Source organism: Otolemur garnettii, unplaced genomic scaffold, assembly GCF_000181295.1.
Source record: "Otolemur garnettii isolate 467f Iridium unplaced genomic scaffold, OtoGar3 scaffold00063, whole genome shotgun sequence".
NCBI lineage: Eukaryota > Metazoa > Chordata > Mammalia > Primates > Galagidae > Otolemur > Otolemur garnettii.
In genome coordinates, this window is record NW_003852458.1 from 4,274,268 (window position 1) to 4,287,492 (window position 13,225).

Consider the following 13,225-nt stretch of genomic DNA (forward strand, 5'->3'; position numbering starts at 1 on the left):
GGGTTGTGCCAGGTCTAGTTGTATTCCTGATCTTCTTTCTTGTAATATATTGAGATAACAGGGAGGAAAAGGGAACACTTTTTTTTTTTTTTTTTAGTAGATCTGCTTTATGAAGATAGAAAGTCTCTTCTAATGTCTGTTAATCTCTAAGGGCCTTTAATTTATTCTTTATACTAAGATGTCATATTTTGGGATGAAATTTCCTGAACTCTTAGACTCTTAATACTTCATTTTCATACTATAAATGGTGCTGTCTTTTCCATATTAAAACACTCCACGTATTAGATTTGCTATCAGTTCATATTATAATATTATTTTCACTTAAAATCTTTTGGCCATTTTGCTTATTGAAATGTTCAACATATTTTTCAAAATTCAATAGAAAATTTACTTTAAACAATATCTGTTTACTTCAATATCCTAATATTAGTACATATTGTTTGTAATAACTATACAATGGCATTGGAAGATTTAAATAAAAAGTATGTCAGTGAAACTTATTTTTGTTAGAAAAGTAAATGATTTACATTAAAAAAAAATAATAATAAAAAAGGTTTCTGGGACTTCCAGTTCCAAAAAGGTGGTGTAGTGGCAAGCTGGCTTCATTCTTTCCCCCTCTAAAAACAAAACCAAATCTACAACACTGTGATCTATACTAGCAACAACAGTGAGCTCAAGTATGAGGATGAGACAGTTCTGTATGGCCTGGAGTAGCAGAAAAACGCCAAGGAGAAGGTAGGAGAATCAGAATTCAACATCTATGATACTATTCTCCCCCATACTGCCTACCATCAAACACATGGAATATCTCCCCTCAACTCATGATTTCTATAATTAAAAACATAAAATTGATCAGTTTCCCCACCTTCTTGGGTTCGCTAGTGGGAGACCTGTCCTAGGCTTAATTCACAGGAAGCATTCTAACTACCTGAAGGGAGAAATATCCCTAAGGACAGACAGAGATAATGTGGGAGGGGGACTACCATCCTCAGCCCCAAAACTCTTCTCTGTAATTTGGCCAAAGGAGATGCCAACTCACAATGTCTACTCAGCAGCACCATACTGTAGGAGATGTGTTCTTCAGGACCATCTTCAGGTCCTCTGGTCCTCCTAGCCAGCCTTCCTACACTTCTGGGAATTCCGCTCTGTGGGAAAGGCAGTGCTCAAATGATTTACTACAGCAGAGATGAACCTGTGCTTAAGGCACCACGGAGAGTCTAAAAGGAGACAGTGGCCTATAAGATTTGCTCAGAAAATACAGGTATATTCAGTAAAAACCAAAACAAGCCAGAGAGAGAAAACAGGAATAAGTAATCCTTCAGTACAAAGATACAGACGAATAACCACCCATAAGAAACAATAGCACATAGGGAACCATGGCATTCCCAGAAGAACAAAGCTAAAATCCAAGGAGATGCCAACTCACAATGTCTACTCAGCAGCACCATACTGTAGGAGATGTGTTCTTCAGGACCATCTTCAGGTCCTCTGGTCCTCCTAGCCAGCCTTCCTACACTTCTGGGAATTCCGCTCTGTGGGAAAGGCAGTGCTCAAATGATTTACTACAGCAGAGATGAACCTGTGCTTAAGGCACCACGGAGAGTCTAAAAGGAGACAGTGGCCTATAAGATTTGCTCAGAAAATACAGGTATATTCAGTAAAAACCAAAACAAGCCAGAGAGAGAAAACAGGAATAAGTAATCCTTCAGTACAAAGATACAGACGAATAACCACCCATAAGAAACAATAGCACATAGGGAACCATGGCATTCCCAGAAGAACAAAGCTAAAATCCAGTGCCTGACCCCAATAAGACAACAGTTTGTGCGCGCTCTGACTAAGAATTCAAAATAATAGTTTTAAGGAAACTCAGTGATCTCCAAGATAACACAGAAAGCAATTCAGAAATTTATTACAGAAATTTAATTAGAAAGACTGAAATAATAAAAAATCAAAGAGAAATCCTGGAACTGAGAAATACATTTGCTGAATGAAGAACTCTTTAGGGGCTTTCAACCCAGAACAAACTAAGCAGAGAAAAGAATCAGCAAGCTCTAAGACTGTCTATTTGAAAATACAGTCAGAGGAGAAAAAAAATTTTAAAAAGAACAAAGATTGCCTATAAGATATAGGAAATTACTTTCAAGACCAAATTGAAGAATTATTGGTGCTCAAGAGGGAGCTGAGCAAAAGCAAGGGATAGAAAGCTTATTCAAAGAAATAACAGCAGAAAACTTTCCTAAACACAAAAAAGATAAAAATAGCCAGGAATAAAAAGGTCTCAGAAGACCAAACAGATTTAACCCAAGTAAGACTATCCCATTAACATAATAAACTCTTAAAGGTCAAGGATAAAGAGAAGATCTAAAGGCAGTAAGAATAAAAAGCAAATAATATATAATGGAGCACCAATTGGTCTGGCAACAGACTTCTCGATGGAAACCACACAGGCCTAGAGGGAATGAAATGACATTTTCAAAGTCCTCAAAGAAAAACAAACTGCTGTCCAAGAAATTGTGAATCCAACAAAATTATCATTCAAATATGAAGGAGAGTAGGGCGCTGGCCCCATATGATGGAGGTGGCAGGTTCAAACCCAGCCCGGGCCAAAAACAAATATGAAGGACAGATAAGTCTTTTACAGACAAACAAAAGCTGAGTGAATTCACCATCACCAAACATGTCTTTCATATCTCAGACCAAAAAACAAGTCTTAACAAATTCTAAAAAGTAGAAATCATATCAAGTATCTTTTCTGATCACAATGAAATAAAACTAGAAATCATTAAGAAGAATAACCTTGGAAAATACATAAATACATGGAAATTAAACAACCTGTTCCTGAACAACCAACAGGTCAATCAATGAATTAAGAAGAAAACTAAAACAATTTTTGAAACAAATTAAAGTGAAAATACAACACACCAACATCTAAGGAATTCAGTAAAAGCATTACTAAGAGGGAAGTGTATAGTAATAAACACCTACAGCATTACGGGCTCATGACTGTAATCCTGGCACTCTGGGAGGTGGTGTGGGTGGATTGTTTTTGAGACCAGCATGAGGAAGAGTGAAACCCAGTCCCTACTAAAAATAGAAAAAACTAGCCAAGGGTGGTGGCACATGACTATGGTCCCAGCTGCTCAGGAGAATGGCTTGAGCCCAGGATATTGAGGTTGCCATGAGCTATGACATCATGGCACTCTTGTCTGGATTAACAGTGAGACTCTGCCTCGGGGAGGAAAAAAATTTAGAAAGACTTCAAATAAATAACTCAATAATAAACCAACAAGGAACTAGAAAAGCAAAAACAAACCAAATCCAAAATTGATAGAAGGAAAAAAATAATACCATAGCAGAAATAAAAGAAATTGACACTTAAAAAACACACTAAGAGCAATGACAGGACACAAAAAGTTGTTTTTTAAAAAAGATAAACAAAATCATCAAATCTTCAGCTAGAATAACTAAGGAAAAAAGAGCAAAGACCCAAATAAATGAAATCAGAAACTAAAAAGCAGACATAACAACTGACACCACAGAAATATAAAGAATCATTAGAAGTTTCTATTCTTTTACAAAGAATTATACTCTAGAAAACCTAGAAGGAATGAAATTTCTGGACATAAATAACCTCCCATAATAGAACCATAAAGATACAGAAAACCTGAAACAAACCATTAACAATTAATGATGTCCAAGCTATAATAAAAATTTCTCACCTAAGGAAAGTCCAGGGCTTGATGGCTTTACTATTGAATTTTCCCAAACATTTAAGGAAGAACTAATAGCAATTCTAATCAAAGTCTTCATTAAAATTAAACAGGAGAGAGTATTTCCAAACTCATTCTACGTGGCCAACATTACATTGGTACCGAAATCAAACTTTTTATCAGTAAGACAGGCAATAACAGATGCTGGCAAGATGCAGAGAAAAGGGAACACTTGTACACTGCTGGTAGGCATATAAATTACTACAGCCATGTGCAGAACTGTAAGGAGAGTCCACAAACAACTACCATAGGATCTAGCAGTTCTACTATTCAATATATATTCAAAAGAAAGGAAATTAATATATCAAAGAGATATCCGCTGCCCTCTGTTTACTGCAGTATTATTCAAAGAACTAAACTATGGAATCAACTTAAGTGCCCATCTATGGATAGACGCATAACAAAAATGTGAATATACACAATGGAATATTATCAGCCAGAACTAACAATGAAATCTCATCATTGGCAGCAACATGGATGAAACTGGAGGCCATTATGTTAAATGAATTAAGCCAAGCACAGAATAACAAATACTTCATATTCTCAATCATATATATAGATCACATAAAGATAAAAAGTAGATTGGTGATTATCAGAGGCCAGAATGTAGAGAGAAATGAAGAGGAAAAAAAAGAACAGAAATGTATTTATTTAAAAAAAAATCTATGAAAATCTGAATTATAAAAAAACTGAAAAAGATATATTTGAAAATGTAGTAGAGCAGGACATCTGTATGTTAACCACCCAAGGGACTATAACAAACTGGTCAACATACAGAGGTAGTCAACGTAAGGAACTAGGCCTACTGTACTGATGTATACCTACTGACATGTGGTACCTGTCAACTTAAGTCAACTTAGGGAGGTGGTCATGTAGGAAGGTGATAAACTATGGAGGTTCTGCTGTACTTGTGTTGTATCATGGTGCACATAAACTGAAAGAGGACAGAATATAGGATGAGGCCACCTGACATGTGGAAGTCAAGAATACAGGGTGCTAGAAGCTAAGCACATCTGTCCTTTAACTCCTTTTGAATCTCACCTCTGTCAAGTTTCTACCATTCTTTCTAATTCCAAAAGGAAGAATAACTCATTTATTTTCTAAAACTAGGAGAATATTTTTCTTCTAGCCCTGTGTATACTGCGTGAATACAATCACTCCTCATCTGACTCTTTGTGTTAGTCATGGTCTGAAGCATCTAGAAACCCAACAACAATTATGGGAAAAGCCCTAACACTAATTTATAACCTTAGAAAGAAACTGTACATCAGTATTTTGCCAGGACTTAGAATTAACATTCTGCAATTAATCCTATCACTTTGTAGCCTAAATAAAATAATATTATCTACTGTAATAGAATAACAACTCTCTTTACTTTAAAATCTTTAGAAGGAGAACCTGACCTAATCATTTAAGCACTTCCTTGAAACTATCTCCAGTTTCCCCAGAGCTACAATAAAACAAATAACTGAAACCCAACAAGTAAATATTTAAAAGAGCTTTAATGAGAAAGAATATCTAGATCCAACTAAGCATATAGGAAGAATAAAGTTTCTTACCTAAAATAAGTAGCAATGCAGAGAATTACCACCAACATAGGATAATATATATAGAATCCATCTGCAATAAAGGATAAAACTTTCATGGAACCCATAATCTAAAGGGCAAGAAAAAAGTGAGTTAAACTGGCATAGTTCTGTATTATTCACTCCTTTCCATCATTAGAAAACTTGCTATGAAACCTATTATGTCAATACACTTGAAATTTTAAAAGTGGAAACACAAAGTACTAAACAGACTAATTTTTAAAAATTTGCTTTTATTAAGTTTTCTTCTAAGGAAAATTCATATTTTATAAATTTACTCAAAATTATCACTATGTTAAGACTACAACTATAAAAGTTAATATTATTTTTGGCCATGTATTTTAATACTTCTCAGCTAAACAAAATATATAAACCAAAAATATCTATTTTTTGTAACAATAAAAGCAAAATCATTTTTACCCAGTCATTAGTTAATACCTATACAACTTTTAAGGGAAGATTTTACTAGTAATCTCACAGAATTTTTCTGCCAGCATTAAAAGAAGTGTCACAATAACGCCGTCTCTTACAGATGAGGAACCTAAAGACCTCTGTTTCCTGACCATACTCACCGATGTGTAAGCTGTTGGCTGAGTATTCTGGTGAGAGATAGATGAATCCATATGGGTCAAACCCAAGAAATTAAGACATAAAGGAGGAGTCAAACGGCAAAATAACCTGCAGCAAATATTTTAAAACATAAAATATACAAAAAATAAAGCAGTAAAAATAATATTTTATATTATACTGAAATGTATTAAGAACATTTCAGATCACTGTAGCTATAATTTTCATCTGTTTGCATGATACGTAATTCTTATTGTGAACTGCCCTTACTTAGTCGGGAGGCATTCTGAAAACCTTATTAATTGCATCACCCTTAAAAACATCAATGCCTGCATGGCAAAATTACAGCTTCAGTCTGCCTACTTTGGAGGGCTTTGCCACTGATTTATCCCCACCATTTGTGGAGTACCTTCGTATGTACCTCCTTCAACTCTACCATCTGTGCAATTCATCTCACAGAATGATAAGCACAGTAACATCCTCAAGGTAAATTGTACTTAGTATATAAAATATCTGAAGATGTATGAAAATATGTCGTTCTGACATTTACAGGTATAAAAAAATTGTTCAATTTTGTCTAAATAAAAAGAATCTCACAAAATTACAGAGTAGGAGAATGGGGTGAATAGAAAGGTAGTAAGAGGAGTTCTTTTTTGGTGATAGAATAGTTCTCAATCTTGACTGTGGTGGTAGTTATAGGAATCTACAAAAACGCACACACAAATAAAAGATAAAACATGGTGAGAACTAAAGAAGTTCTGTAGTATAGTTAATAACAATATTCCAATGTAATTTCCTGGTCTTGATATTGTTCAATCACTATATAAGATGACTCCATTGGGAGAACCTTGGTGAAGGTTAATATGACTTTTTGTACTGTATTTGCAACTTCCCATGAGTTCATAATTATTTGGAAAAGTCTTAAAAGTTACCATACATATCAATCCCTACATAAATTTCTCTACTTTCAGCCTTTATAAATACTTAATATAATTGAACTTACAATAAGGACAGGTAATAGATTATGCAATCTAGCCCAAGTTGGACCTATCTCTCTAAACTATGGCTAACTTACTTAGGAAAATTTGTTGTTGGTTTTCTTTGTCCTCTTCAATTTATTTAGAGGCCACTGAATCTCAGAATGCTTTTTAGGTCTGACTTAGTCTTTAAATTCTTTACTGTTCCTACTATTTACTAATCTATTTACTGAATCTTTTTTTTTGAGACAGAGCCTCAAGCTATCCTCCTGGGTAGAGTGCCATGGCATCACAGCTCACAGCAACCTCCAACTCCTAGGCTCAAGCGAGTCTCCTGCCTTAGCCTCCCAAGTAGCTGGGACCACAGGCGCCTGCCACAATGCCTGGCTATATTTTTGTCGTTGTTGCAGCCGTCATTGTTGTTTTTGGTGGCCCGGGCTAGATTTGAACCCACCACCTTAGGTGTATGTGGCTGGCACCTTAGCCACTTGAGCCACAGGCACCGAGCCTTTACTGAATCTTTAGTTGATAAATTCAGCCTCACCTATATCTTTCTTTTCCCTCCTAACTGAGCATACCTAATTTAGCCTTAAACTTCAAGCTGGATTTAGCTGGCAATCAACAAATATCTATTTAATACTCAAACCTAAACAATTATTCACTAAAATATAAATATTAGTGGAACATCCATAAGCAATAAGAAATAAAAGAGACCCAGAAGAATACGTGCAATAGAGACATTTCCCTTATTTCTAAATGTAATTCTACTTACATGCCACTGAAAAGAAGGCTATAAGCATCAGTTTGGTGATGTGAAGCCAAGTAATAATAGTTAAATACACGAATCCTGAACACAGTAGAATAAACACAGATACTTAGGAAGAAGATGGAAAGAAAACAAGCAATCTGAAAAAAGACAAAAACAAAATAGTTTTTTTTAACTAATGGGCCTTAAACTAGCACTTAACTATCCTTCATTTCCAGCTAAGATTAATTGATGTTCTAAAATTTAAATATACTAATATGGGATTTTTTAATCTAAGAAAATAAAATTATGAAAAACATCTACATTTTAAACTGTTCAACATCTTAGATCCATAACTTTTAAATCACCTTCTAAAGTGAGCCTGTTCTCCCATTCCCTTGCAACTCTTCACATGAGGCCTGCAAGTTACATAGCTTCACTAGCATAAAGAAATCAAAGTCTTCTCATAAAAAGAATTTTGCACTATCTTGGACCTTTTCATCTCTCTTCAAATATGTTCTTGGGTTTTTGTGTTTCTTGTTTTGTTGAGACAGAGTTTCACTCTGTCACCCCTAATAAAGTAGTGGCTCACAGCAACCTCAAATTCCTGGGATCAAGCAATCCTACTGCCTCAGCCTTCCGAGTAGCTGGGAATAAGGCCTGAACCACCACGCCTGGCTAATTTTTTCTATTTGGGGGAAGAGACAGGGTATCACTCTTGTTCACACTGGTCTCAAACTCCTAGTGTCAAGCAATCCTCCGCCTCTACCTCTCAGAGTGCTAGGATTACAGGCATGAGCCATTGCACCTAGCCTAGCTCTCAAGTTTTAATGCCTACTTTAATAGTAGGATAAATTGATAAAACATATTTTTGGAAGTTTCAATAATACCACTGTGGGGAACTTCATTGCTTTCATTATTGCCACAAAAAACATATGGAGAAAAGATATAATGGTTAAGATTACACCATGAACTGACATATAGTTATGACAGACATAAAATAAACTAACCTCAATATAAATATAATTGTATGTTTTTTCTGCCAGCTGTATGAAGACTGCAAAGAGGGATAAGACAGGAGTAGTGCTAAAGAATGTGCACTCTGACCACACAACAATCACAGAGAAGATGGACAGAACCACAGCAAGGATCCTGTAAAACCAGGGTCGCAAAAGACATTCCCAATACCACTCTGGAAGATAAAAGAAAAAAATGATTAGGAAAACCATATAGAAGTAACAGGATATTAACATTGCTTTAAAATATCTCCTAACCAGATACCCAATTACAAAGGGAAATAGCATTACAGTAGAGGAACCAGCCAATTCCACCCAATCAAATGATCACCAGTAAGAGGACAAACTGACATCCTGAGTTCCCTGCTACACAAGAAGAACATAACATGACTGCTATGGTACTCCTGTCAAAAATGCAGAAGCTCCATCCAATCACATGGAAACATCAAACTCAAGTTCAGTGACATTCAACAAAGGAACTGGCCTGTACTCGCCAAAGACATCTATGTCACAAAACACCAACAAAGACTAGGAAACCGTTCCAGAGTAGAGGAGACTAAGGAGCCATGACAAGTGAATGCAATGCATGACCCGGGATTTTTTTACAAAGAGTATTATTGGGATAATTATTGAAATCTGAATAATATCTGTAAATAATAGTATGGTAACTATGTTAATATCCTGATTTTGATAACTGTAATATGTAAGAAAATGTCCTCATTTTTGGGAAATACACACTGAAACATTTAGGGACAAAGAAACATAATGTCTGGATACAATTCCAAGGGATTATGTAAAAAATACATATCAGAAGTGCAAAGCAAGTGCATATGACAAAATGTTAATATTTGGAAAACCTGGATGAAGAGTTTTATGGGAATACTTCATACTATTCTGGTTAAGTCTGAATTGAGGTAAAAATAAAAGTTTAAAAAAATTCAATAAACTGAAAAAGCTATGCTTTTACTTTTACCCATACTTCAAGGATTCAGCTCCTGCCTCATTGTAATTTTTTCTACTCCACTCTCAGCATAATTCCTGGTGATTTCAATATCCCCATAAGTGATGCTTCTTTCAATACCCTGGTATCTCATTTCCTTGACTTCCTCTCTGCCAATGGTCTTGTCCTCTACCCCCACTCAATTACTTGTTACCATAGTTATTCCTAAACTTTTTTTAAACTAGTATCTTCAACTTTTCCATATAATCTCATTCTAGTATCCTTGTCTCCAAACAATACCTTCATCTAGTACAGGATTTAAACTCCATTTACTATCTCTACCTGGACTAACAACCAATTTATTCTACCTCCTTCGTATTGCTATTTAACACTCTGATATCCTTATTTCCTTCCTTATAGAGCCAGATTCCACAATCTTTGAGGACAGTTACCCTCCAGTATCCCAATTCCTTTGCCCCCTCTTGTTTCACTGTACTTGCTTAGCTAAACCACACCCTGCCTAGATCTAACTCCTGGCTTTTCTGAGCTTACACCCATGTAGCTGCACATTGTCAGAGAAAGACTGTAACTTTGCTACTGGTCTCATTTTAAATTCTTAATCACGAGCTTCAAGCTGGCCCTCAGCACTGCCTAGCTAGCCTACTATAATTCCCCAATCTTCTCGCATGCCTACTTTCCTAGGCAACTATTTCACACCTTCTCTTCCCTCTTCAAATCTCCAAAATCTCTTCTCCACGCTTATTTTCTCAGCATTTCACTGGGAAAATAGAATGGATCCGAAGAAAAGTTCCCCAAGTTTCTACCACTGCACCTCTCACCTACTCTGTGTCTTACCTCCTAATCTAGGGCCATTCTCTTCATTGTTTACTACTCCCCACCTCATCTTTACTACTCATGAACACAGTCCTAAAAACTGTCTACCGTCTTATCAAATTTTCCTTCTATTCCATCACTCCCACGTTGCATAATTTCTCAGGACACAATCCCTGTCAGTTACTACCATTCTCTGTTCCCTTGTGCAGGGAACACATCCTGGAAATTTTCTATTCTCCCTGTCTCCAATTCCTCTTCTTCTGATTTCTTTTGAACTCCAGTTGGGCTTCTTCACCCTCCTCCACCACCCATAAATTCCAATGGGTAAGATCTTAGTATTTATGACACTTGATCCACATGCAACATCTAAAAAGGTACTTTGGAGCAGCACCTGTGGCTCAAAGGAGTTAGGCACAGGCCCCATATGCCGGAGGTGGTAGGTTCAAACCCAGCCCCGGCCAAAAACAAAACAAAACAAAACTACAAACAAAAGGTACTTTATGTAGTTTTTTCCTCAAAACTCCTCACTCTCCTGGTTTCCCTTCTGTTTCTAGTCTTTGCTGCTAGTTCCTCCTTATCAACCTAATCTCTAAATTCTGGAGTCTTCAGGCTGGGCCCTTCAGGCTTTCTCTCCTCTACCTCAACTGTGTCGTTAGTTATTTTATCCTGACTCATGGCTTACTGTACACTGATGGAATCTTAATTTATATCTGCATTACAGACTTCTCCCCTGAATTACAATTTATGTAACAAACTCAGCAACCTTATTTATGCTTTTGTCTTCATTGTTTTGTTACTCCACAGGAGATATACACCAAACACCCAATAATACATAGCATTGATAAGCTCCAATAGTTTTTGAATAATGAAAACAGGTATCACATCACTTCTTCATTTAACTAGAAAAATTTCACTGAAGAAGTTTTCTAAAGTATTTGTTACAGTCATCAAGTCTTCATATTTATGACCAAACAGGCAAAGGGAATTAAGCGACTATAACTGTTTGCTTGAATAAATAAGGTAATTAAAAGTTTTAATAACGTAACACAGGGGTGTCCAACCTGTACCCTGCCTATGGGGCTGCATGCTGATTTTGTGAGGACTTTTTTTGCTTATCTATGGTGTCAGATATCACAAGAATGATGCATAGACCTTTTTTTTGCTTATCAGTTTTTCTTAGTGTTTGTGTATTTAATGTGTGGCTCAAAACAACTTTTGTTTTTCTAATGTGCACCAGAGGGGAAAAAAGAAAGTTGGACACCTCTGCTAACACTTTGGTACTTGCATTAAGTTTCTTCACATTTAATTTGATAATATTTAAAAGGAGTGTCATGGCCGGGCGTGGTGGCTCACACTTGTAATCCTAGCACCCTGGGAAGCCAAGGTGGGTAGACTGCCCTGAGCTCAGAGGTTCAAGACCAGCATGAGCCAGAGTGAGACCCTGTCTCTACCAAAAAAAAGCTGGGCATTCTGGCAGGCGCCTGTAGTCCCAGCTACTTGGGAGGCTGAAGCAAGAGAATCACTTAAACACAAGAGTTGGAGGTTGCTGTGAGCTGTGACTCTATGGTACTCTACTGAGGGCCACAAAAGTGAGACTCTGTCTCAATAAAAAATAAAAAGAAAGAAAGAAAAAAAAAACTTCAAACTAAGAAGATTGAAAGCCAATTGAAAGCAAAATTAAAAAAAAAAAGAGTGTCATAAATAATCCTAAAGGAGAAAAAGATGATGATGACTACAGAGTATAGGCTTTGTAAAGTGGACTAATAAATGTAAATAATTTAATGTATTGAGGACCTTTAAATGTAAAGAGGACCTTTAGAGGGAATATTTTCGTAGTATGTCAATACTGAAAAGACCTAATCTTATAATATAGAATTGCTTAAAATTCTATTTTACATGCAGTTATGTCTTGCATAACATTTTGGTCAACAACAGACTGCATATACGACAGTGGCCCCATAAGATTATACTATATTCATACTATATCTTTTCTATATTTAGATATGTTTAGATACACAAATACTTATCATTATGTTACAACTACCTACAATATTCAGTACAGTGATATGTTGTATAGGTTTGTGGCCTAAGAGCAATAAGCCATCTCACAAAGCATAGAAGTGTAGTAGGCTACACTGTTTAGGTCTCTGTAAGTACATTTTATGATGCTCACGCAACAATGGGATCATCTAACACTACATTTCTCAGAATGTACCCCTGTCGTTAAGAGACATGTGATTATATACAGTATGCATCATATAAAATGTTTGACATATTACATATATTTTCATATAGAATTTTGATTATTTGTAAAATAACAGTGGAATCTCATTGGTTATATGTTGTACATGTATGATAAAATGGTTCTTTTGAAAAAAATTTATCAAATAATACTATCATATAGTATAAATCAAATAATTTGAAAAAGTTCAATTCTGCAATGGTTAAAATAAATACTTTTGTCCTACAGAAAAATTATTGTCATAAACTCTGAAATTTATATCAAATTACATACCAAATGTAGGATTATAAAAATATTGGATAAATCGATTTTCTGGCTCCGGAGATTGAAAGGTATGAACAAACTGACGAGTAACACTGGTTTCGTTTTTTGCTACATCTTCTAGATAAAATGCTTGCTCCAAAAGAATTTGCCATTGTACTTGAGTTCGACGGTGCCTCTGAACCGAATAAATTACCTAAGAAAGAGAATAGGAGTAGACCTGGTAGTGTTCTGGCCCAGCTGTGGTTCAACTCTCCTATAGGGAGCATGTTTTGGTCGTTACA

General features: G+C 35.8%; 1 protein-coding gene across 2 annotated transcripts in view; it reads right to left on the reverse strand.

Annotated features, from left to right (window-relative positions):
• The window catches only part of LMBRD2 (LMBR1 domain containing 2), a 42,152-nt gene that overhangs the window by 8,471 nt on the left and 20,456 nt on the right, over positions 1–13,225 (reverse strand). For both annotated transcript variants that reach the window (XM_023515021.1, XM_003792938.3), the window contains exons 9-13: positions 12,954–13,137; positions 8,659–8,840; positions 7,676–7,809; positions 5,932–6,037; positions 5,333–5,430 (exon numbers count right to left, since the gene is read on the reverse strand). In XM_023515021.1, coding sequence (XP_023370789.1) covers positions 5,333–5,430; positions 5,932–6,037; positions 7,676–7,809; positions 8,659–8,840; positions 12,954–13,137 — 704 coding nt within the window. The remainder of the gene's footprint in view (positions 1–5,332; positions 5,431–5,931; positions 6,038–7,675; positions 7,810–8,658; positions 8,841–12,953; positions 13,138–13,225) is intronic.